The sequence below is a fragment of the Manacus vitellinus genome, unplaced genomic scaffold (genome assembly GCF_001715985.3).
Source record: "Manacus vitellinus isolate BGI_N305 unplaced genomic scaffold, ASM171598v3 scaffold_22_pilon, whole genome shotgun sequence".
NCBI lineage: Eukaryota > Metazoa > Chordata > Aves > Passeriformes > Pipridae > Manacus > Manacus vitellinus.
The window spans coordinates 9,353,664-9,377,590 of NW_021939632.1; the positions used below are offsets into that span (position 1 = coordinate 9,353,664).

Below are 23,927 nucleotides of genomic sequence, written 5' to 3' on the forward strand. Positions count from 1 at the left end.
AGCCTCCGGAGCCCCAGCGGGGCCCTCCCGCCGCAGAGGTCAGGCAGGACGAGGCACTGCCCTCCCGGGGATAAATATAGCCCTTGCCTCCCCCCGCGGCCGGGACCGTGCTCCTGGCCACCGGAGCCTCCTCCGGGCTCCTCGCAGCTCCCATCTGCCATGGCAGGCATTCTGCTCAGCGGTTTCCTCGGTGCCCCGTACCGTGGCTGGGCCCAGGTGGGCTGCGCAGTGCCGTAGAGCGAAGGGAGACTCGGACGCGGGAAGGGATGATACACCCCATCTTTATTAGACGGCTATACAGCTGTACAGCGAGGGCATGAGGGTGCGGTACCGCGCTCCTCAGGGACCCCCGCACGCCCCGGAGGAGATGAGGAAGAGTGGCTCGCCATGCACATGGGACACTGACACAAGCACAACATGCGGCAAAGTCTCAGGCCTGCTCTGCCCGGCCTTTCCGTTCTGACAGCCCAGGGAAAGGCCTAGGCTGTCCCCTTGGGCACTGCCTGTAGCCACTCAGCTTACAGACCAGCAGCAACAGTACTGGGAAGCCCAAACACAGTGTCCCACAGCCCCAGAGAGGCTCACCTCGAGCAGGGCAGCAGCCTGGGCAACCAGGGAAGCCACTGGAAAGCTTGGGTTCCTGGGGATTTGCTTTCAGTTTCCTTTCACCAAGCCATGACAGTCCCAAGCCAAAGCTGCTGTGGGGCTGTTGCAGCCACTCCTCCATGGAAAGACCCCAGCAACATCCAGGTCCACAGAGCCCTGACCCCAGCACTGAAGAGCTGAACTCCACCCAAGCTATGCTTTAGCATGCTCTGTTTGATCTCATACAGACCCCAGAGCAACTGTAGCCCCAGCCCAGCCCTTTCCATGGCAGCAGGGAGCCTGCTACCTCAAAGAGCCTGACCCTGCACAAGCCCCTCAGCCCTGCTCATGCCCGGGCTACATAGGTGTAGTACCCCTGGGAGTAGGTGGCTTGGCAGCACATTCTGTCCCATGCTCAAAGGGCAGAGGGCAATAACCCTGGCAGGGGAAGAGGGGTGGCCCTGGACTCCAGGGACAGCAGAGGGCTCGCAGTGTGCAGTGCTTGCAGAGGGCATGGCAAAAGCAAGCAGCCCCTGCCAGAGGCAAGAAGAATGGAAAGCAAATCCTGGCAAGAGTTAGCTGGGATGCAAATCCTCAGAAGCTGCAAAGAGAAGAGAGGGAAACCAGAAGGATGGTGGGAAGGTCTCGTCTGAGGCTACACGGCACAGCTGGGATCCTGATTCCCCACCATGATCCCCAGGCTGAGCTCCCTTCTTCAGGACTCCTATCCAGGCATGACACAGCTGCTTGGTACATGGTCTCCACAGCAGCTGAAACCATGTTGCAAGCAAAAGGAAGGTTTCAGGAGGAAAGGAGGAGCTGTGAGCCTCTGGGCGAGATGCACCAAAACCTTTGCCTGGGGAAGAGGAAAGGCCCACTTCCACAGGAAGAGCATCAGGACAGACCCAATGCAACAGCACCTGGGCATGGGGAAAAAGGCCTTTTTTGTGCCTGGAGAGAAGGAACCAACACACAGAGCACAAGACTTTCAGGATGGGCTCTGAAGGGGCTGTGAGCACTACCCGGAGAGCCCAGCTGCTCCACACTGGGGTCTCTTTGGCACTGCAGGAGGGCCCACTAGCAGCCTGCATCCCATGGGTGCTGCACAGGGGGAAGATGCTGCTGCCCCAGCCCAGAGGCATGGCACGGAGGCTGCCAGATGGGAGGGACATCAGGGACCCAGGACTTTCATCTCACTGACCCTTTCTTGCATGCAGGGAATGGACCAGCTGTTGTGAGAGTCAGGGAAGAGCTGCAGTATCCTGGGATTGAGCCAGAGCTGTTCCCACCAGCTCTATATCCCACCCGTACTCACAGCAGCAGCTACCAGGGCCCATCCCTCTGCAGGGTGCTGAGGCAGAGGGGTGGGTTACTGCCCCACTGCTGTCCTGCTCAGGGCTGAGAGGTACAACACTGGTCCCCTCTGGAAGGACAAGCATGGTCCTGGGCACCTCCTCAGGGTTGCAGGCAGGGCAGTGTGGTGCTACAAACTGAGCTAGACCACCCTCAACAACTCCTGCCCTCATTTTGGAGGCAGGGCCCAGCTCCGGAAGGACATCTGGATAAAGCTGGTGCCATCTCACATCCCTTCAAAGAGCAGCTGCTGCTGCCACCTCCAAGACAGTCCACAGCTCCTCAATGCTAGTCCTGTCACGTCAGCTTCCACAGCCTCTGCAGAGATCCTCCGACACGGACGACACAGATGTGAACACAGACACATGTATGTACTCACACACGCATTCACCCCACAAGTCAGAGTGGTGTTGACTTGACACATGGCTGGACACAAGGTGCCACAGCAAAGCAGCCAGCCTGGCAGTTTTGTCTCTTCGGCAATTGATGGCAACAAAATGTCCACTCAGGACAGGAGAAGAATCAGGCCGATGCCACATCCTGCTGCCCAGGTGGCTCCCAGTCTGCAAGCCCCATGAGATTCCCCAGTCTACAAGGCTATACCTGCAAGACAGAGAGGGAAGGTGACACCTACTGGGACCAGCTGCCAGCACCCCAACCTGACATGCAGAGTACCCTGTGGCCCTCTGAGCCACAGCCCCTACCTTGTGGATCTGTGGCGGAAGCTCATCCTCTGAGCTCTCCTCTGGCACAGGCTCTGGGTGCCTTGCTGACTGCCCATCCTCGGCCCAACCTCCCAGAGGGAGACGGGAGAAGTGTGATGGAGCTCTGTGCACTGTGCCTGGGTCTGCAGGAGAGGCAAGAAGGAAGATTAGCTACCTGGGGGACTGCTAGTGCTCAGCAGCAGGCAAGTTGCTTGTGCCAGTCCATAAAGGGCATGGGTTATTGGGCTCAGACCTCTGCCCTGGCTCCCATACCTGTGATGCCCCCGTATCGCCGCTGGAAGCCAGTCTGCAGCGTGGCTGTCTCCTCGGTGGGCTGCCGCGGCGAGGAGAAGGGGTAGCTGGCAGAGCGAGGAATGGGGACGGGGCCACCCCGCTGAGTGTCCAGCTCTTCGTGGGCGCTCTCCCCGCTCTCGTCGCTCTCTCGTCGGTGCCAAGTGTGCCGCTCAGGCTCCAGCTGGGCATGCTGCTTGTGCAACTGCATGACAAAGCACGAGTGACTCAGCTGCGTGGGAGAGCCCATACGCCCAAACACACCCTCTCTGCAGCACTGCACACACTCGGTCTCCAGGTCACAACAGACAGGGCAGCCCAGGAGCAAGGCAGCCTGCTTTGCTCCACACCCCTCTGTCCAGCCCGGCTCTGGGTTGCTCACCTCGTGCATGTAGAGTGCATGGAGACTCATCTCAGTGGAGGCATACTCCGACAGGATCATGCTCTGGAGCTGACCCTCCCAGGCGCTGCTCCCCGAGCTCATGGTCCTCGCATCGGCACTGCCATGAGACACACAAGTGGTGTTTGGTGCTCAGGTAGCCCCACACTGCCCAGCCTCTCTACACTCTAATGTCAGGCTCATAGAGATCTGCTCCTGAATTGGGTAGGAACAGTTCCTACCCAGTTCCTTCCGCGGTACCTCCCCAAATGCACAAGGTGACCAGCCCTGTTATGGCACTGCCTCTTCCCTATGGGGGTCTCTCACCACTGTGATACCTACAGAACAACAGGACCTCTACCCTGTCCTTTGGGGCCAGCCTAAGCACCTCAGTCTAACTGTACTTTTGAGTATGTCCCTTGCTGTCCCGGGCTGCAGAGAAAAATGCCACCATGCACCTAGGACAACAGGATGGCAGTTGGGCATGGGGTAAAGGAATGTGCAAGGTCTGCCCCTCTCCAGCTGGCACCTTACCCAGAGGCTGTCATGGCACTGGTGCCACGAGGCTGGGCTCCCTCTCCATCCCTCCCTGCCGCCTGAAAGCTGCTGGGAGGCTGCTGGGTAGACTGGAGTGGGGAGAAGGAACGTAGGGCCGAGGCCACTTCAGAGAGATGGCGGGATGCCTGTCCGTCCCGGCTCATGTGGAAGCCCAGTGCTGAGGAGCCTGCTATCACATTGGCAATCAGGCTGTGAGGCTGCAGAGTTGAAGGAGATAGAGTCACTGTCCTGTGCAGAGCTGGAGAAATGATCCCCACCAGCAGCACACAGCTGCGACACCTCAGCTATTCCAGCCCCTCTCCCACCTCACAGAGCTCCAGGACAGCCTTCTGTCTTCTCCTGAAACCCTGAAGTGTCCCAGCTAGTGCTATTCTATCACATTTGCATCCCCACATACATCCCAGGCAAGGGCAAAATTGCCTAGAGGGTCTGAGGATCAGTTTGCCAGCATCGAGCAAGCACCCCAAGAACACCCTGCATTCCCTGAGCCCAGGCACCTCTGATTCTGACTGCAGGGACTGGATGGAGCTGAAGAGGGCATTTTCAGGGAGCACAGCCTGCTGAGCCAGCGCCACGCTGCTATCTCGGTGCACCCGTTCCTTCAGGAAGCCAATGAAAGCTGTGCTCTCACGGGGCGGCTGCCACTTGGGGTTGGTGATGGCAAAGTGCATGAGGGACAACTCCGTCTTGCCGTCCTCGGCCTGCTGGTAAATGGAGGCCTCCGTCTTTCCTGCCGACATCCACTGCAGACAACAGAAAAGTAATGAGGGACAGGGTCTGCTTTGAAACCCAGCCAGGCCTGGGAATCCTGCAATCAGACTGGGCAAAGCATGCAACACCCAGCACAAGCTGGGCTGCAGCTCCCTGTGTAGCAGGTGCTACACCAAAAGTCCCACATTCATTCAGCCCTCACAGCCTGGAGAAGAAGCAACAAGCATGGAGTCTTCCACCTCCCAGAACGAGCATCACTGCAAGGGAACTGGAGCTGGGGACAGTCACAAAATATGGAGCTGAACGCCTTGTCTTGCACTCTACAGCTCACAGCAGGAGTGATTGCAGCCAACAAATGACTGTTCTTAAAAGCTTCCCACCACTGAATTCACCCCCTCCCTAGTTCATGACTCTGTCACTAGGGAGTCTTTCCCTAGACAAGTAACCTAAATTCCCAGGCACAGGAAACAGATGAATCCCTTTTCCCTCCGTACTAGATTTTACATAATGGAAAATGCTTCCCATTTCCTCAAGGCTGCCTCTCTCTTGAGCACAACCAACCCAGCTTCTTCACATCAGTTCTTAGTGGTCACACTTTCTAAATGTCCAAATATCCCCATTCCTCTCTCCTGAGGACACAAGACTCTTGATTGTGAAGACAGGCAACGGCGTCAAAGAAATGACAAAGCCTGGTTCAGAAAGTATCTGGTCAATAATCACAGCTGGGCCACAAGAGCCTTCTGGGGCTGGTGATCTATGTTGGCAAACGCAGACACCCTACCCGGAGGTGAGTGGCTGGGCTGTGGGCTGAGTTAGGGCCTCTCATAGGTCTAAAGGACCAGACATGCTGGTGGGCAGCCCAGGCTGCTCTCCCACCTCCCATGGCACCTACCGCCGGGTGGCCATGCTGGCGCACATCCATCTGGGCGAAGGAGCAGGTGTCACCCACACCCACCACCTCCACAGTGAAGTTGCGGAAGAAGTCAACAATGTCCAAGGACTTGGGCCGCAGGAAGATGATGAGGATCAGGGGTGTAATAATGGGACTCAGGAGCTCCTCCAGGATGAAGACCTGAGCACAGACAGATGGGTTCAGCACAAGCTTGAGGATGTCAAAAAACCCACAATCCCAAAGCCAGCCCCCAGATCCAGCCCTCCATCTCCTGGGCAGGGTGTCTCTGAGAACGCTGCCCTGCTCCTCTAGCAGCCCAGGAGCTGCTCAGCTCTCCAGCAGCTTCTTCCTCCTGCAGGGATGGGGCAGAGTCCACAGCCCTGCCCCACACAAGCCAAGCTCACCGCTTTGTACTGGAAGAGCTGGGCAAACTCATCCCTGGTCTCGTAGCGGTGGGCGTTGCCCTGCCAGTGGTCAGGCATGTAGTGGATGTGTGCCAGGATGACTCGCAGCAGCTGCTCTGGGCAAAACACCAGGTGCTGGTCAGGAATGAAAGACCTGCAGGACAGGACAGGGAAACATCACAGCATCACACCTCAGTTCCTGTGAGGCGTCATCCTAGGAGGGCAGGGTGACTGCCCCATATCACAGCTCCACCTGTAATCTTCCTGCCAGCCCAGCCCTTCATATCATGCAATTACTGCACCCAGGATCACCGCTACCCCCTTTCTTCTGCTTGGTCCTGCCTCTCCCCAGCTGTGCCCCTCACTCAGGCAGATTCACATCCATTTGCAAGCAAAGAGCATGTTTACATGGATTACCAGCCCCACTGCTCCCCACAGCGCTGCCAGGAGCACAGAGGCAGCATAGACCCAACCTCACCTGCACACCGTGATGCCCACCCCGAGCAGGGTGACCGTGGTCAGGACATGCTCGACTGCCAGCACGTCCTCATCATAGATGGTGAGAGCGATGAGCACGGCCAGGATGGAGCCAGCAAAGAAAGCCACGTTCTTGGCCACGATGGTGAGAAGCGGGGAGATAAAGCAGTTCATGTACTTGGAAGCTGGCTTGTACCCCTTGCTGAGGCGTGAGTGCAGTTCATGATCCAGCTCATTGAAGTGACGGAGGTAACAGCGGCCATAGAGAGACCAGCAGCGGGCGCCCAGGCTGCCCGGCTCCCGCTTCAGGATCTCCGTGTAGCTGAAGAAAGCATAGAGGATCTGCCAGATGAGGATGAGGGGGCAGAGGAGGAAGTTAGCAATGCCAATCCAGAGGATGCGAGTGCTAAGCTTCTCAGCCAGCTCTAGGCGGTTCCCGGCCCGCTTGTACTCAGCCTTCAGGCTCCACTCGTTCTCAAAGAGGGAGCCAGGACCCCAGAAGAAGATGAGCTCAAAGTTGTACTTGAGCCCACGTGTGTAGAAGACTGTGTCTCCCAGCAGTGGTAGGCGGAAGCGGATGGGCAGCAGTGACTTGTTCACCATGGCCACCATGTAGTTCTTGAAGCGGAGGATGCGGTGATAGATGTCCAGCTCTGTCAGCTCCTTCTTGTGGATGCAGATCTGGTGCTCCTTCTGGATCTGCACTATGCGGGCCTGCACCTCCTGCCAGGTGTAGTAGGGCAAGGTGGACTGGAAGGGGACAAGCAGCAAGATTAGGGGCAGGAGGCATCCAGGGTCAGAAGCAGCAGGTCCCAGCGCACGCCTTGGGGTGCTGACAAAACCCATGCAACACCAGGACACAAGGCACCTCCTGGCACCGCTTCAGCCTGCAGTGGGCAAACCCCACACCTTGCCCTGTTGCCCTTTACCCCTGGATTAGCACAGATGACTGTTTCCCAGCCACTCACATACCAGCTGCCTTGGAGGCACAAACACAGCTCCAGGCTCCCATGGGTCCTCCCAGAGCTGCCATTTGGAGTCAGCAGGGAGACACAAACAGGGGAAGGGACTTAAGCAGTGTCCCTGAGGGAGCCCATGGAAAAGGTGGCGAGAAACTGGGCCTCTTGGCTCACCCCACCTCTCTCAAGACACTTTCTCCCTTCACGGGATGCGCACACACCTTTTCATGTTGTCCATCAGAGCAAGGACTCTGGATTAGGATGTATGTGCAAGCCTCAAACCCCACCTTTGACATGCCAATCTCCTGTGTGACCTTCAACAACTAAGTAGCTGCACGCCTTGGTTCCCCCAAAAGTAAACAAGGAAGATGAGGTTGTCCACAATCCAGAGGGGTATGAGGATATCCGTGCTTATACCTTTTCCGTGGAAGGCAGCACAGAAAAGGCCATCAGTGAAGAATACACATATTGAGTGGCAGATGGCAGAGACGCGTGCCAGCAGGCAGAGAGGCAGGCTGGGCAGAGAGGGGTTAACATGGAATAAGCTAGCTGCTGGAGAAGAGGCTGAAGGGAGACCATGTGGTTATGGAGCAGAGGGAAGAGTGCTTTGTAGAAGTCTGAGGAGAAGCAGAGAGGCATGCAGGAAAGTTGCTTCACCCAGCAAATGCCTCCCATGATCCTCAGCATCCTCACACACAGCCCCTGGCTCGGCTACTTACCATAGGGATTTTCAGGGCATTGATGTAGAAAGAGTGAATCTCCCAGTAGCAGCAAATGTTGTAGATAAATTTGACAAGTCGGTGGATCCAGAAAACCCCAGCTATCACCAGGATGCAGATGAGGAAGCTATTTGCCTGGATTCTGTAAGCAAGAAGAGGCAAGTAGGGGGAGACAGGCCCAGACAGGTGCCCTGAGTACCTGAGAAAGCAAGAGCAGTGGCTAACATGCCCTCCACTGCACCCACCTTGCACTGCAGACATTTGGAGGCAGGAAGGCATCTGGCAAAGTCACCTTAATGGGCTCGCTGGGATGCTGGCTGTGATTTAATGCTTTGTTGGCAAAGAGGATGTCATAATCAACACAGCTGATAAGAAAGGTGGTGAATGCCACCACAAAGATGAACTGCCTGTGAAAAAAAAAGGAGCAGGTGTGAGAGAATCACCCTTCTGCTCCCCTCCCCAAAACATGAAGCAGCCAGGGTCACACGTCACGGTGATGCATTCCCACAGCCATTGGAGCAGGAAAGCTCATGGACAATGGTTCCTCAAAGTGAAATGCAGGTTTGGGGCATGGAAAACCCTAATGAGGGGGAGACAGGACAACTATGAAAGGAGCCCTTCCACCCTCCCAGATGCATGAGCTTGGCAAATGCCTATGACTGTTCCCCAGCAGGTGTCACAGCCACAACAGAGGGGAATCTGCACTTACATGAGCTCAAAGATCTCTCCAATGAGCATGCAAGTGAAGCCATTCTTCTGATGCAGGTTATAGACGTGAAAGCTACAGTCAAGGAGAACAGCTTGGACACTTCTCTCTGATGAAGGATGGAGAAGTTTCTGTCCCACTGGTGTTCCACAGCTCCCCAGTCAAGTCTCCCTCCACTACCAGCAGAAAATCCTTCCCAACCCTCCTCAACAACAAGCTGGTTCCCCACTGCAGGAAAACATACTCTGCCCAGGTAAAGCACAACTGGAGGACTTGGTTTCATCCGTGCTCCTTTCTTCCCCCACCCAACACCCAGAACAGGGTCTGTCCCAGCACAGAGAAGAAACTCAGCCTGCCCTCAGGTTGCACAAGGATGGGTAGGGCAAGGCAGGACAACACAGAGGCAGGCAAAAATGCATTCAATGGCACCTAGCACCTATGACTGGTGTCCCTGTTTCTGACCCAGGCAATGTGGTCAGCATAACTAACACCATTCTATAAGGCAAGCAGCCATTCTCCATGACCGAGAGGGTCACCCTTTCCCCAGTTATCAGGCCCTGAGAGTCCTGTGAACCAAGTACACAAATCAAACAGATTTCTCTTTCCTCTCCCTACCAGCCTCAAGATTCCTTGGCTCCAGGCTGATTACTCTCTCCCATGCTGTCCTTGAAGGTCCCAGGCACCTGGCCAACCTGACAGAGGTGATGACCCAGTCAGAGAACACGGAAGTGTAACCCCACCCAGAGCATTGCCCACAAAATCAAGGAGTTACAAGTCCTAAGTGGGAACTTGTAACAGAACTGCTGCTGGACAGTGAGACCCAGGATCCCCCAGTAGCCAGGGACACCTCCACTTGTCATCTGCTTCCTCTGAGAACTGAGTGACTTGTATTCTTTTATAGGATTTTTGATTCTCATTATGACTGTTATACTGATATAGCAAACCATGTATTAAGATATGACCTGATCTGTAGAGAATCCATGTGATTAGAAACCATAAGCTAAGAGATGCTATAAAATTCTGTGCTGTGCTACTTAAAAAATTGTCCTACACTGATTCTGCTTACAGAAACCCTCCGCTACTCTGATTATAAATGCTTTGCTAGCAATAAAATCTGTTAAGAAAATAAAGCATTAATTGTAACTACAACTTAGTACTGTCATCACTCTGCCAAGAATCCCTGGAAGCAGCTGTCTGACCCTCAGTGTCAGGTGACAGCATCCCAAGGTTTGGGGCTTCTGCCAGCCCCTCTGGAGCCGTGTGGTGTCCTACTGGAAGGGGCAGACACTGCCCAAGCTCCAAGTTACACCAAACCCCATGTTTTCCCCGCACTGAGAGCCCGTTAGGCGGGAGTTGCATCCCAACTGACCCCCGCCCTGCGAAAGGATATTCGAGAAAAGAAGAGGTCCAGGTTCTCGATGTGATGCCACGGAGCTGAAGGAAGAAGCAGCACAGGGTGAGGGGCCCTCAGCACACCCACCCCTGCTGTTGTGATCGGCACAACACACTTCTCTCCCGCTGCCCCGGGCCCCCGATGTCCCAAACCGGCCCCGCAGCCCCCACTCCCGGCTTCTCTCGTGGTCTAGCCTCTCCCCTCCGTCTCTGGCCTCCGCCGAATCCCGCCGCGCCAGGCCCAACCCCCGCCGCCCGCTCACACTTGGCACCTCGGGACGTGGACAAGCAGGTTCGCCGCCGCCGAGGGGACTCGGTGGAGGAGCTCTTCAAGCGCTGGTACTTGCGTCTCGAAGTGGGCCAGCGGGGCCCCCCGCCGCCACCGGCCCGGCCTGGCCCGGCCGGCCCGGCGCGGCCACGCTCGGCCCGCCCGCGACTGGCGGCAGCGGCGCCCAATGGCACGCGGGTGGGACGCGGGTGGCCAATTGGGCAGGTGGGGGGCGGGCGGCGGTGGCCAATGGGCGGGGGGGCGGGCCCCGCGGCGGCGGCGGGAGTTGAACGGAGGTTGCTTCCGGGCCGAGCGCGCGGCCGCGCGTGAGCGGCGCGGGGGTCTCGGGTACGGCAGGTTTTGGGGGGTGATGGAGTATGGCAGCTTTCGGGGCCGTGAGGTATGTAAGCTTTCGGGGGGCGGTGGACGGTATGGCAGCTTTCGGGGCGGTGGGGTTATGGCGCTTTGCGGGGGTCATCGGTAAAAAACGGCAGGTTTCGGGAGGTCATTGGGGTACGGCAGCTTTGGGGGAAAGTGGGGGTCCAGCAGCGTTTGGGGGGCGTGAATGGGGGTACAGCAGGTTTGGGGGGCGGATGGGGTACAGCAGCTTTGGGGAGTTCATTGGGGTACGGCAGCTTTTGGGGGGGTGATGGGGGGCACGGAGTTTGGGAGTGATGGTACGGCAGCTATGGGAATATGCAAGCTTGGGGGGGATGATCGCGGGGTAATTGTCCTGGGTGTGCAGGATCCGGGGGCAGCGACCGGCGGGACAGGTCCCGCCGTACAGGGGGGCTCGGGTGCAGAGAGAGCGGTGTGCCCGTGGGTCACCCGCGGGTGGTTCCTGCCGGGCCTGTCGCTCAGGCACCGTCCCATTCGCCAGGAGCAGGAGCGATGCTGGCCCCGGAGAACAGGTCCGTGTTCGAGGCTGCCCAGGACCCCGTCCTTCTTCACGGTCTGACCCTTGTCGGTGGAGTTGCTGCAGATGCAGGTGCTGCTGAGTTGGCACCAGTGAGCCACGGTGCGTGGGACTCCGTGGGGACGGCATGAGGGAAGTATTTGTCTAAGCTCTTGCCCCCCAGCCCCAAGCCACAGGTTAGGAACCCTGTCCCTAATAGAGCATGGGTGGCCACACTGGAGCTTGGCCATGGGAGCTGCCTTGTGGACAGATAAATGGGCTTTTCTCAGTGTCACCCCAAGGTCCCCGAAGCTTCTTCTACAACCATAGGGCTCTTTGGGTGGCTGAGAAGGGACCCAGGAGGCTCTGCTCCTTGTGGCGTAGTCTGGGGAGCTGCCTGTGCAGAGCGCTTCCTTCTTCCTACAGAGAAGCCTGCAGCCGCCAGCTGCAAGGAGAAGGTCCATGAGGTCCCTGAGATGCCAGAGAGGATGTGCTGCTCAACCTGTGGGCAGGTGTTCGGAAGCCGGGAGGAGCAGGTGAGCGGGGCCGGGCAGCCACCATGAGGTGGGCGTGGGGCTGGCATGACTGGTGAGGTCCTGCTGTGCAAGCTCAGCCCCAGCGTGATGCAGCCCAGTGCTGGCTGTTTCCTGGAGCTCTACTGCTCACGTCCTGTTGGTATCTGGCACTCAAACCTTGCATGTTATTGATTAGAAGTGTCATTTAGTGGAAGGAAATGTAAGTATAGCACAGGCCTGTACCTCTTTAGGTTAACTGTTCCGTAATGTACTGCAGTCTTCCAGTCAGGATAACTGAAGAGTCCCAGCATAAGTTTAGCCCTCAGGGTCTGTCACCTCATGCCCTTTTGTGGTGGGGGTTTCCATGGACCACTAAGACCCTGCTGGCTCATACCTCTTTGCCCCACAGACTGAGCACTACCGTCTCGACTGGCACCGCTTCAACCTGAAGCAGCGACTCCGGGGGCGCCGGGCAGTGCCTGTGGAAGTGTTTGAGGAGAAGACCCGCACAGGTGAGGAAGGGGGCTGTCTGCATTGGAGCCCAGGGGCTGTCAGCGACCTTGCTGGGCCTGTTCTGTGCAAGGATGAAGCCTTCTGCTAGCTCAGGGTTCCTTTATTCTGCCCCTGTGGGGTCTTCTGGGGTTCCAGCACTGCTCCTGAGCCTTGATGATTTTTTTAGGGCGAAGGGGGCATTATAACTGAGCTGCTGCCTAGGCGTACCTGCAGATCCAGAACCCCAAGCCCCTATCTCCTCAACCCACAGCCCCCTTGTGATATGTAGGGTACTGGACAGAACATTCATGGGGTTGTGGGCTTGTTCTTGGAGTCACCTGCAGAGTTTTGGGGAGGCTGTTTGGTTAATCTTTGCCCTGTTTCACTGCACCTTTTTTTTTCCCTTGCAGGTGATGTTTCGAGCATCTCAGGATCCGATTCAGAGAGCTCTGATACAAGCAGTGAGTCAGAGTTGCTGCCCTCTGCCACTAACAGCCCTGGGACCCCACAGACTTCCCGCTCCCACAAGGTGCTGGTCCGCAATGCGAAGGGCCAGCTCATCTCTGCATATCGCTGCGTGCTGGTCACAGGGAAGGCAAGTCACAGTCCAGCTTTTTGGGAGAGGGACCTCAGAGAAGGTGGGTGGCACTGGGGGGTAGACATCTGTCTGACAGTCCCTGACTTCCCATGATGGGAAGGGTGGTCTCTGGTGCCAGATCAGAGCACTAGACTTGCTGGTGGCCTATTTTTTGGCTCTGGGGTGCTCCCAGAAACCTATTTCTGGTGCCAGCAGAGGGGCTGATCTCTGCCCTGGGGGACAGCAAGAGCTAAGGAGGTGATCCCTGCTAGCAAGGGTGTCTGTGTATCAGGGTGACATCGAGGAGCCAGCAGAGCTGACAGCATCACTGCAGAGCCTCAGCATGAGCACGTGCTGGGTTGTGCTGATGATGGGTGGCGGGCACTTCGCAGGAGCTGTGTTCCGGGGGTGAGTACAGAGCGACAGCTGGGCTTACTCCTTGGCCGGGGTTGCATGGTCAAGTGGAGCTACTTTTGCGTGTTAATCCCACGCGCACTGAGCCCTGTTGCTCATGCCTGCCCCTCTCCCCAGCCCCCAGGTGCAGGAACACAAGACCTTCCACCGCTACACGGTGCGAGCACGGCGTGGCACAGCCCAGGGCCTGCGGGATGCCCAGGGGTCAGCACCCAGGTCGGCTGGAGCTTCCTTGCGGCGTTACAATGAGGCTGCTCTGCTCAAGGTGAGGATGCACCACAGCACTGGGCTCTTGTCAGGGAGACGTGGTCTTATCTGGCTGTGTGAGGTGGTACCACACTGCTGCTGGAGGGCATAGCAGGAGTGTGGGCTCTGCAAGAGGGTCAGGGCATAAACAAGGCTGCTCTGAGGCCCTCCTGGGTCTGTCCCTGCTCCAGAGATACCTTTGCCCATGCAATGTGCTCAGGATCCCACAGTGCTTCCCCTTCCTCCCCAGGATATTCAGGACCTCCTGGCAGCCTGGGCACAGCACCTGAATGAAGCTCAGCGCATCTTCCTCCGGGCCCCTCGTCACAACCGTGCGCTGCTCTTTGGTGGCAGGAACCCACCCCTCACCCGAGGGGACCCTCGCATCTGCCACATCCCCCTCAGCACCCGCAGGGCCACCCTGCGAGAGGTGCTGCGAGTCCACGCCATGCTGGCCAGCCTGCAGGTGTATGGTAGGTCAGACCAGCCCTTGTTCCTGTGGGTCAGGGCAGGTGGGGTGTTGTAATCTCTTGTGCGGGAGGGGATGATGCCCTATGGGGTGGAGGTGCTAGCTCTCCAGCCCTCAATCCCTGGAGACATGGGGTGTTCCCTGTCCCCAGGCAATAACAGGAGCACCCTTGCTGCCCAGGGAAGGATACCCCACTGGAGGATATCACTGGGTCCCCCAGGAAGGTCTGGCAGAAAAGGCAGTGGAAAGCAGAGACAAATCCCCCACAGGAGAATACAACTGGTGAGTTGAGCCATGGAGGGAAACATAACTGAGCAAACAGGAGGAGTCTGACCAGATAGGAGACATGGACCAGATTTGTAACCCAGAGAAGAAGCTGTGGAATGTGGCCTCATTCTGGACAGGAGAAAGATAGAGTGTGCTCAGCTGAGAGACCTAACTGATTGCTCCTGTGTAAGCCTCCGTCTTATTACTCACTCAGCTCCAGAGGTGGAGGAGGAAGAGGAGGAGGAAAGCCCTGCAGGGGAGCTGGAGACTGTCGAAGTGACACTGGGGACCTTGGACCTCCGGGAGTTCGAAGTGATGCCCAAGCGAAACCGCAAAAGGAAGAAGAAGAGGGACAAGAAGGTGAAGAAAGGTGAGGGGGAAGAGCTGTCTGGGGGCGGTGTAGGAAGGCCATGGCTGAGGTGCAGGCTGACTCTGTTCCTCTTCCTTACCATGTGTTCCTTGTGCAGAGCCCTGTGCTGAAGAGACTGGATACCATTGTACTCAGTGTGTGCAGCCTGGCTGGGAACCAGTGACGGAGCTGCAGGGAGAGACTGAGGCTGGGCCCCTTCTCTGGGGTGATGGAGGTAAGTGGGGTCAGGAGCTGGATCACCTGGATGCCTGTGCCCCATTTACTGGTGGCTTTGCAGTGGGGTGAAGAGCATGTCATGCAGGTGCCCAGAGCAGCTGGGTGTGGGATGTCTGCAGTGCAGCCATGTGCCTTTGAGTGAGCTGTGTGTATGTAGGAGCAGTAGCTCTGAACCGGAGGGCCAGGCAGCACCTGGCTAAGCCAGGTGTTTTGAGGGGATTGGAGTGGGTCTTATCTCAGGAAAGGACTTGGCTGCTACCAACAGTGCCCAGCAATGCCATGGTACATTGTCAGAGACTCTGAAGGTGCTGGAGATCCTGCAGTGCCCAAATCCAGCTAGCAGGATGATGCTTTAACTGCATCATGCATGTTTCCTAGTCAGACCAGAGCACCACTCTGCCCAGGGAGGCATCAGACTCTCTCCTGTTCTCCCCTCATAGGAGACCCTCAGACCCAGCTCCGCGATGCCTTATTCACCGCCTGCAAAACAGGGGATGTGCAGACCCTGCGGCACCTCCTGGGTGTGCGAGAGAGCGAGGGCCTGCCAGGGGACAGCGAGGATGGGGAGGTCACACAGACTCTGGATATGGCCTACTCCCTGCTCAATCAGCCTGTGGATGAGCGTGGCTGCACTCTGCTCCACGTGGCAGCGCGGGCAGGCAAGGCGGAGGCCGTGTGCCTGCTGCTGGAGGCAGGGGCGGACCCTGCCCTCAGGTATGGCTGCAGAGTCCCTAGCAGTTGACAACCACAGCTCTGCTGTGGGAGTCCAGCAACTCGTTCCTGTCTCAGCTGCAGGAAACTGGTGCCACCCTTGTCCTGGGACAGACAGGATTGGTCACTACCACCCCAGATGTCTGGGTTTGTTATGGGAGGCCTAAGCACTGAACCGTCCTTTTCTCTGCCTGCCTGGTCTGGCACAGCAGCAGGCAAGGCAATGCCCCAAAGTGCACCCAGGTTTATTGGTGAGCAGTTCTGAGGGTAGGGATGAGACCAAAGCCTCGTGCTGGGGCTTTGAGATGCAAGAAGGGGAGGATTTTGAGGATTCTAGTGTAGGAATAAGGAACTTTCCCCTCCTTGGCTGTGATACCATGGCCTGCAGTACACATTGCATATTTCTGGGAAGTCACTGGGCTCACAGTCCAGTGGGACACGGGCAGTAAGGTGGCAGGGTGAGCTGGTCTCCCTTGTCTTGCAGGGACAGGCAGGAAAGGACCCCGTACTGCGTCTCTGCTGACAGAACGACCCGCAACGCTTTCCGCAAGTTCATGGTGGACCATCCAGACAAGTACGACTACAGCCGTGCCAAGGTGGGTGCCTGCCCTCTGCCCTTGCCTTCTGGAAGCTGGGGGACCCCAGAGCAAAGTGCCCCTCTTCCACTTGTGCTGTTGCCCCAGGCTCAGTGAGAAATGCTGCCTGCCCTCTGCCCCCAGGTACCAGGGCCCCTGACACAGGAGATGGAAGCCAAAAAGCTGGAGAAGAAGCGGGCACAGAAAGCCCAGCGGAAGCAACGGGAGCAAGTGCAGCGGGAGGAGCGGCAGCGCTGGGAGCAGGAGCAGGAAGAGAAGCAGAGGTTCGCGGCTCTGTCTGACAGGGAGAAGGTGAGGCTGTGCATTGGGAAGGGGATTGAGCCCGGCTGAGGCAGTGCTACTGTGGTGGGCTCTGGGCACAGCAGCTCCCAGGGGCTAGGGGTGGCTGAGCTGTCTCTCTGCTCCCCAGAGGGCGCTGGCTGCCGAGCGGAGGTTGGCTGCGCAGCTGCAGGACACCGGCACAACGCTTACCAACATCAGGTAATGGTCCCAGCAGCATGGCTCTGCACACAAACTCTCCCATGTCAGCACAGCTCTTCCCTACCCTTCTTGCTCCAGGTCTCATTTCCAGTCTAAAGCTATTCCTGTCCACTCAATTCCCTGCAGTGCTTGTATAAAAGATTGCTTTCTGTCTTGCCCTGCTCCCCTGAAATATTTTGCAAAGGATGACTCGGTCCACCTGCAGCCAGATCTATGGCAAGCCAACTCCCCAGCCACTCCTGTGCCCCTGTTCCCTCTTCCCTCTGCCATCCCACAGGCTTACTGGCAGCCAGCACAGCCTGTGCTGATCTGGGCAGGGGCTTTACAACTACATATGAAGCCAAATTCCTCCATGTTTATTCTGCCTCGAAGTGTCCTCACACTATCCTCCCACACAGCATCTCCTTCAGGGAGCATGTCCTGGCTAGGCTGCTGGGTGAGCACATCAGCCCTGCAGGACCAGACAAGCATCAGTTCCCTCATGCTGCTGGTGTCTCATGTCACAGCCCAGGCAGTGAATCTTCTCCTCTAACTCTCTTCAAGTGTCCCCTTTACTCAGGGCCAGCTCTGTTCTTTCCTGCAGCCGCTGCTGGCACTGTGGAGAGTCCCTGCTGGGACGGATCCCTTTCCATTACCTTGACTTCTCCTTCTGCTCCACGGCCTGCCTGCAAACCCACCGCCGGGCACAGGCCAGACACACCTAAGGCTGGGGACTGCTGCCACCTGCCAAGGACCAATGTGGGGACACAGCTGAGCACTGGCTGTGCAGCGAGGGAGAGCCTGTGGACCATGTCACTCTGGGGCAGCACTGGCAAGGCTCTAGGCATGAATGTCACTCTGGGTGCTGACTCTGGGGACGTTATAACTGAGAGGTTGTGCTACTGTGTGGTGCCAGGACTGTTTGGTGGCCCGGCTCCAGCTGGGGGTCCTGCTGCCAGATTTTCTCATGGCTACCTTGTAGGCTGCTGTCTGTGGTGGAGGGACAGATCCTGACACATACAGACCCTGCAGCCCTGAGCTACCTCCAGCCACGCTTGTGGGCACCTTTGAGGTGGTTCTTTGCCCTCTCCTCTCCTGGCTGCCCTCAGCAGCTCAGCCCTTTCATGTTAGCAACTACCTCTTCTGCCTACATTGTCAATAAAAAGGTGCCTTGACCCCTTAGACAGGGGCAGAGTCAGCATGAGTACTGGAACTATTTGGGATGAATGTGGGATTAACATGCAAATAAATCTCAGTCCTGGGCCCCTTTCTCATTAGCACAAGCCCTGCCTGGCCTGAGAGGAGGGCAGAAGCTCTGTATGTCTATGTCAGGATTTGTGCCACTTTCCTAGGATCCTGCAGCCTCTGTACTTCACCAGCCCCCTGTCATCTCTGCAGCCCCAACAAGAAGCAAGGCCAGTGCCCAACAGCACTGTGTTTATTCTGTGGCTGAGATGCTGTGGCTGAGGGTCTTGTTGAAAAGGGGTCGGTCGAGAAAGAGCAAGAGGGGGGTGAGGGGTGCCCCTTCCAGCTCCAGCACTGTGATGTTGTTGGGACAGCCGACGTGCAGCACCGAGCCGGGCACGAAGAGGGTCTGCTGGGGCCCACGGTGGGTCCAGTACCGGCCCAGGTTGAAGCCGTTTATCCACAGCTGTCCCTAGAAGATGATGGAGATGGGACTGAGCTGTGTTCTTCTCTACCTTCACCCCCTTTCCTGGCACTGCCTTACCTTGCTCCAACCTGGGAACTTCACGAAGGTGTCCCAGGCAATGCCAGGGGTCTCAAAGGTCCCAGTGTAGAAGGCTGGCCCTGCTCTGCCCCTGCTACTTGATTTTGGCATGGCAGCGTGGGGCCAGCCCTGCTGGACTGCAGTATCTATGGCCAGGGGATAGATCAGCCAGTTGTTGAGAGGGATAGAGTCCAAGGAGATGTTTCCCAACAAGCCCTGAGATGGAACAGGAGGGAAAATGAGGTAGCAGTGTCTGCCACAGGCAGAAGGATACTTGGCTTCCCTAGCAGCAAGTGGTGGAATAGGATTCCCTCTGAGGGCCTGAAGGGCCGTGGCTGCCATGGCACCTTAAGTGGGAGAGGGGTGCCAGTCTCTCAGTCCTGTCCTGGCAGGTTTGCCAGGGAATGGTGTGAGATGAACCAAGGAACAGGACTTGGGGTGGCCCCCCTGAAGGCTGGGGTCTGTCACAGGTGGCAGTAGAGGAGGTGTTTGGTCATGTGGGTGGCCAGGCCATTCCCTCTGGAGGGCTCTCTCCTCTTACCTTGAAGTCACTGACATTGGCACCGAAGCTGATCCTGCCCATGTTCTCCAGGAGCATGTCCAGGGTGTCCCCTGCCTTGCCTGTCACACGCAGTGTCATCTGCCCATCCCTCTCCAGCATCCCCTGGTACTCCTAAAGCCGCAAGGTCAGTGCTGCCAGTCTGTGCTCAGATCCCACCACCCCAGTGCTGCCAGCCCTTGCAGAGCCAGCCCAGGGCTGCCCTCTGCCCAAAGTGGACAGATTCAGGCTAGAGAGCCACACCACAAGGGCTCAGTGTGGCTCTCAGCACTCTGGCTGTCCCCAAGGCCCTGGCATGGCACAGCTCCACTGCTGGCTGTCCCACAGCCCTCAGCACTGGCCCAGCGACTGGTGTGCTCCCACAACCTCACCTTGTGCAGCATCACGTAGCCACGGTCACAGATGCTGTGGGGAGGAGCAGTGAGCGTGGCTGGGTCCGGGATGTCCCGGGGCAGCTGTGTGCGGTACAGCACAAAGCCATGGGCCTGCAGGACACAGCACAGCAGCACAGAGGGGAAATGGGGCTGGAGACGAGCTCTGCTCCTCTGCCCCAGAGCCAGGGCCAGGCAGACAGGGGCATCTCCCCAAGTGTTCCCCACTATTCCCAGCCCTTCACCTGCTTTATGGCCTCAAAGGTGAGGGGGAACTGGCTCTGGATGGGCCCAGAGGGGCACAGCACATCCAAGACATCCAGGAGGTCAGCATACTGCAAAGGAGGGATGGGTGCTGGGCAGTTGAGCAGTGCCAGGCCAGGGCAGCACAGCCCTTAGGACAGGCACTCACCTTCCGCAGGGCTACCCTGCCGTAGGCATACTTGGGAGTGGCAGGTGGCATCGGACCGACTGGCAGGGGCTGGAACTGAACAGCAAACTGTCAGCTGCCCCCTGGGGCAAGCAGGGAGATGTCCCTTGCCCTGCTGGGACCCTCTATGTTCCCCTCTGCCCTGGCACAGGCAGCAGTACCCAGTACTGTCCCCTTCCTACCAAGTTCAATACCTTGCTGATGACCATGCGGATGGCAAACAGCTTCTCGGTGGGGTCTCCTGCCTCTGACAGGGGGGCATCATAGTCATAGCTGGTGGTCACTGGTTTGTACTGGTCCTTGTAGTCAGCACCTGGCCGGGGAAGCAATGTGAGCAGGAGGAAGGGGCTCTGGCACAGCCCAGGGCATGGAAGCCAGCCCCAGGCTGGCTGCAATGCAATTGGAGGGCATGATCCCCAACTGTGGACCCCTGCCTAGGGACAAAAGGAGTCCCCAGGCGAGGACAAGCTTGGGTTCAGGGACCCTTGGCTATGTGTCAGCCTGTCCCATGAGACAGAACAACAGCCTGAAGCAGGCTCCTCAGGGATGGCCAAGGAAAGCCCCCCAAGCCCCGCAGTGCCCCCTCCCTAGGGCAAGGCCCTACTCACCACTCCAGTAGGCAAAGTTCGTCCCTCCATGAAACATGTACCTATGATAACCCCAGAGAACCCAGTCAGCACCCACACAGACTTGGCAGGGACTCACCAGGCACTGGCCCCTCCCTGCTGCACCCACAGTCCCAGCCCTGCCTGCCCAAACCCCGTGGGATGAAGGTAGAGGTGATGCCACCTCCCCTGCTGGCTGTGCCCTCTGCCAGCTGACTACTTGCATGTTGACACTGGCTCCCAGCTGCAGTATGTCCTCCAGCCCCTGGGCCACCCACGCTGCACTGGTGCTGGCGTGCGCCTCCCCCCAGTAGTCCAGCCAACCTGTGTAGTACTCAGAGTTTACCTAGGGGAGAAAGGGACTGTCACCCGCCTGGACCTGGGGCTCCTGGCACCCATTTGTCATCCACATTCCCCCTGCTCACCTGCAGCCTGGCCCCAACACCCCTCTTTGCCTCTGCCTCCCCAAAGCCATCACAGGGCATTCCCCCACAGTGCCCATGCCAAGCTCACCAGGGGGCCCTTCGGTTCCACACGGCGCTGGGCATCAAACAGCTCTGTCACATTGGATCCTGTGGAGGTGAAGAGAGGAGGTTTGAGCAGGACAGAGAAGGAATCCCCATTCTCTCTCCTTGTCCTCCTCCTCCCCCGTAGGGGTACCTGGCCCGAAGTCGATGGTGGCGTAGAGCCCCTGCAGGGTGCCACAGCGCAGCTCCTCCGCTCCCGTGCTGTCGGTGGTGAAGAGCAGCACCTCGCTCCCCAGCAGCGCCCGAAAGGAGCCCAGCAGGTGCCGCAGGTATCCATAGTCACAGGCATAGTAGCTCCCATATTCATTCTCCACCTGTGAGCAAGGCATGGACTGCCACCCAGGATGCATATGACAGGGCTGCAGCCAGGTCCCACCACCCACTGGGATAAACACCCAGCTCCCCCCTTTCCTCCTGACATCATTAGATGTAGTGAAACCCCCCAGGTGTGTCCTGAAAATGACCTTTCAGCCCCACCATGAGCCCTATCTGCCAGTGTCCCTCAAACCACAACTGGGGTGATGACAGGTACCTCAGAGTCCCAGCCTTTGGATTTAGACCCAGGTCCAGAAGTTGAGAGGGATTTATGTGAGCTGTACTGGGTGAGGTCATGGTGTAGGGTGTACAGGTGCCTTTTTGGGGCACATCCAAAGATGACCCAGAGCAGGGCAGGGAGCTGGGCCCCACGGCACCGTACCTGCACGCTGATGATGTTCCCCCCATGCTGGTACAGGTGTGGCTTGATCTTGGGCAGCAGGACATGGAGCCAGGAGTCCACAGCTGCCAGGTAGGCTGGGGTGACAGAGGGCAGCTCAGCCTGGCTGCAGCATCCACCCCAGCCCACTTGCAATCAGCCTGCCAGGAGGAAGACAGAAAAGACAGGGAAGGGCCAAGCACAATGGGGAAGCGGAGGTGGAGTACAAACCACGAGGCTCCCAAAAGATGGAGAAGACTATAAGAAAGACAACACACGTGGGGTTGGCAGGTGTGTGGAGAGACACCAGTGTGCTAGGGCTGGCACCAGGCTGTAAGAACACAGTGGCCAGAGCCCTGTGCTGAGCCTCACCGGGGTCAGAGGAGCGCAGGATGATGTCTGGTTTCCACAGCAGCCAGGCAGGTAGGCCACCCTGGAGAAACAGGGTGGGGAAGCAAAGAAACTGCTCAGCAGCCCGGGCTGACACACAGCTGAAACCAGCCAGCGCAGTGCTAATGCTCAGCACCAGTGCAGCATGTGCCCCACAGGGCAGCAACTTTGGCTGGCATGACACTGGAGTCACTGTGGCAGCCAGAAAGGCCAACCCCACTGAGCCCTTCCTAGACCACCCGTCACCCCTCTGCCATGCTGGGGGCCAGGGCTCACCATCTCCCACTCTGCACAGATGTAGGGCCCTGGCCGCAGGATCACCAGAAGTCCCAGCTCAGCTGTCAGGTCCAAGAAGGCTTCCACATCCCGGTTCCCAGCAAAGTCATAAACCCCTGGCAGCGTCTCATGGTAGTTCCAGGGGACATAGCTGGGGCAAGAGGGGAGATCAGCATGCAGGGGTTAAGGGTACTCCAGCAGAACAGGGAACCATCCCACCAGCTGGTCCCTTTGCTTCTGGGAACTGGCCTCCAGCCTGAGCTGATTATGGCAACTGGGGTTGGACTGGCACTAGCCCAGGTTCATGCTTGTGTCTGGCAGGGTTGTCCTGGAACAACAGCCCAGTGCAAGTGTTGGACCTTTCTCCCTGTGGTCAGACAACACCTTTGTCTCTGTTCCTACTCCAGAGATCCCAGAAACCCCAAGTGGCTGTGGTGGCAGTGGGCTGTGCGCCTTTGGGGCTTACACCTGCACAGTGCTGAGCCCACTCATGTGCATCTTGAGCAGCCGGTCCCTCCAGGCAGGCCGCGGGACACGGGCGTAGTGGATGCTGCCTGAGATGTAGCGGAAAGGGACACCATCCTTAAGGAAGCAGTTGCGCTCATAATCCACCTGGAAGGAGCGTGGTGAGGGAGAGGCCTGCGGGAGAGTGGCAGTTTTGGGGAGGCAGAAGACTCTCTGCAAGCCCAGCTGCCCCCTCCCATGCTCCCTGGGACAGGGACTGATGGGGGCTATTTCTGGGGGGGCTATTCCCCGAGGAGGGTACCACACTGCCCTGGGAGAGCAGAAGGGATAAGCAGAGCAACCATTCACACCCTCCCTGCTAATCAAACATCCAGCGGCTGAGCTAGTGGCATTTTGGGGAATGGGTGCTGCTGGGAGGGGTGCTAAAAGGACAGGCAGGGAGCTGGAAATGCAAGCGGGACACTGGAGCGGGACGTGGGCGGCAGCACAAGGAAGCCATAGCAGGAAGAGTAGGAACACGGAGAGGGAAGCAAGGCAGATTCCGGTGTCGTTCCACCGGATCCTTCATAGCCTAGCTCCACACGGTTCTCGCAAACTTTTCCACCCATGTTTGCTAACCTGCGTACTCAGGAGCCTCACCGCCAGCAGCAGGGCGAGGGCCGGCAGCCCCATCCTCGCCGGGTGCTCGGCAGGCCCGGGGCAGAGGACGAAGCTGGACGTGGACACCACCATCACATGATCCGAGAAGGATCTTAGCCAGCGCCGAGTGCTGCTTCCTCCAGATATTCAGTGCAAGCAGCTGGAACTGCAGCACGGCTGGGGCGGGATCATGGGACGGGGATGGGCGGGTCCGACTCTCCACGCCTGGCCAGCCGCACATCAGCCCCTCCAAAGCCCATCCAGCAGGGGATGCTGGCGGCACACCACCAAGAAGGCTCCGGCCGGCGGGCACATCCCCGGTGCCCCCCGGGATAGTGGGTGACACATGTGGGGGGACAAGGAGCCTCATAAAAGTATCACCACCAAGCAGAACCCTTCCAGTGAGCTCAGCCCGCTTCTTCCATCAAAGAGGTGGTGATGGAAACCTCGGCTGTAGCTCTAGTAGGAGGGATGCTGCTGCCGGCTGAGGGAAAGGAAAACATCCCCGGACAGAGGGTCAGAGCTGGGGCTAGAGCTGATGACAGGTGTGTCGGGAGATGCCGCAGGGAAGGACGAGCTCCGCTGAGGTGGCTCCGTCATCTCTGTCCCCTGCAGCG

General features: G+C 58.0%; 3 protein-coding genes across 4 annotated transcripts; 1 reads left to right on the forward strand and 2 right to left on the reverse strand.

Moving 5' to 3' along the window:
* Positions 1-261: 261 nt before the first annotated feature.
* Positions 262-10,279, reverse strand: ATG9A (autophagy related 9A). Its single transcript, XM_008922977.3, has 13 exons — positions 10,129-10,279; positions 8,742-8,806; positions 8,278-8,439; positions 8,033-8,174; positions 6,356-7,104; positions 5,878-6,031; positions 5,474-5,653; positions 4,368-4,613; positions 3,847-4,067; positions 3,316-3,433; positions 2,916-3,138; positions 2,643-2,785; positions 262-2,541 (listed from the first exon to the last, which is right to left on the reverse strand). Exons 2-13 carry the CDS (start codon positions 8,768-8,770, stop codon positions 2,536-2,538), a joined length of 2,373 nt encoding a protein of 790 aa, XP_008921225.1. The 5' UTR covers positions 8,771-8,806; positions 10,129-10,279; the 3' UTR covers positions 262-2,535.
* Positions 10,280-11,282: 1,003 nt separating this feature from the next.
* ANKZF1 (ankyrin repeat and zinc finger peptidyl tRNA hydrolase 1) lies at positions 11,283-17,828 on the forward strand. 2 transcript variants are annotated; one of them, XM_008922976.3, is made up of 15 exons: positions 11,283-11,416; positions 11,720-11,829; positions 12,218-12,320; positions 12,711-12,895; positions 13,170-13,285; positions 13,409-13,556; positions 13,788-14,010; positions 14,187-14,288; positions 14,488-14,643; positions 14,741-14,857; positions 15,300-15,573; positions 16,055-16,166; positions 16,290-16,457; positions 16,576-16,646; positions 17,230-17,828. In XM_008922976.3, the coding sequence occupies exons 1-15, from the start codon at positions 11,290-11,292 to the stop codon at positions 17,348-17,350; spliced, it is 2,133 nt and encodes a 710-aa protein (XP_008921224.3). In that variant the 5' UTR covers positions 11,283-11,289; the 3' UTR covers positions 17,351-17,828. The 2 variants fall into 2 exon arrangements, with proteins under 2 accessions (XP_008921224.3, XP_017928089.2); XM_018072600.2 differs by having other exon boundaries at positions 11,305-11,829.
* A 217-nt stretch (positions 17,829-18,045) lies between these two features.
* GLB1L (galactosidase beta 1 like) lies at positions 18,046-23,452 on the reverse strand. Its single transcript, XM_008922891.3, has 16 exons — positions 23,290-23,452; positions 22,673-22,845; positions 22,207-22,357; positions 21,913-21,973; positions 21,544-21,638; positions 20,980-21,160; positions 20,833-20,891; positions 20,544-20,665; positions 20,323-20,363; positions 19,909-20,027; positions 19,697-19,771; positions 19,530-19,619; positions 19,285-19,398; positions 18,896-19,027; positions 18,355-18,570; positions 18,046-18,282 (listed from the first exon to the last, which is right to left on the reverse strand). The coding sequence occupies exons 1-16, from the start codon at positions 23,401-23,403 to the stop codon at positions 18,064-18,066; spliced, it is 1,962 nt and encodes a 653-aa protein (XP_008921139.3). The 5' UTR covers positions 23,404-23,452; the 3' UTR covers positions 18,046-18,063.
* Between the last annotated feature and the right edge of the window lie 475 nt (positions 23,453-23,927).

Bases quoted from the DNA above. Each gene is read 5' to 3' on its own strand.
- ATG9A (XM_008922977.3), bottom strand. From the start codon at position 8,770: ATGCTCATTGGAGAGATCTTTGAGCTCAT. The intron at 7,105-8,032 runs GTAAGTAGCCGA...GTCCCCTTCCAG, and splicing joins ATGCCCTGAAAATCCCTATG to TCCACCTTGCCCTACTACAC. The intron at 5,654-5,877 runs GTGAGCTTGGCT...GTCTGTGCTCAG, and splicing joins AGCTCTTCCAGTACAAAGCG to GTCTTCATCCTGGAGGAGCT.
- GLB1L (XM_008922891.3), bottom strand. From the start codon at position 23,403: ATGGTGGTGTCCACGTCCAGCTTCGTCCTCTGCCCCGGGCCTGCCGAG. The intron at 21,974-22,206 runs GTGAGCCCTGGC...CTGTTTCTCCAG, and splicing joins TCTGTGCAGAGTGGGAGATG to GGTGGCCTACCTGCCTGGCT. The intron at 20,892-20,979 runs GTACCCCTACGG...TCACCTCCACAG, and splicing joins CACCATCGACTTCGGGCCAG to GATCCAATGTGACAGAGCTG.
- ANKZF1 (XM_018072600.2), top strand. From the start codon at position 11,569: ATGGGCTTTTCTCAGTGTCACCCCAAGGTCCCCGAAGCTTCTTCTACA. The intron at 12,896-13,169 runs GCAAGTCACAGT...TCTGTGTATCAG, and splicing joins GCGTGCTGGTCACAGGGAAG to GGTGACATCGAGGAGCCAGC. The intron at 14,011-14,186 runs GTAGGTCAGACC...CTTGCTGCCCAG, and splicing joins GGCCAGCCTGCAGGTGTATG to GGAAGGATACCCCACTGGAG.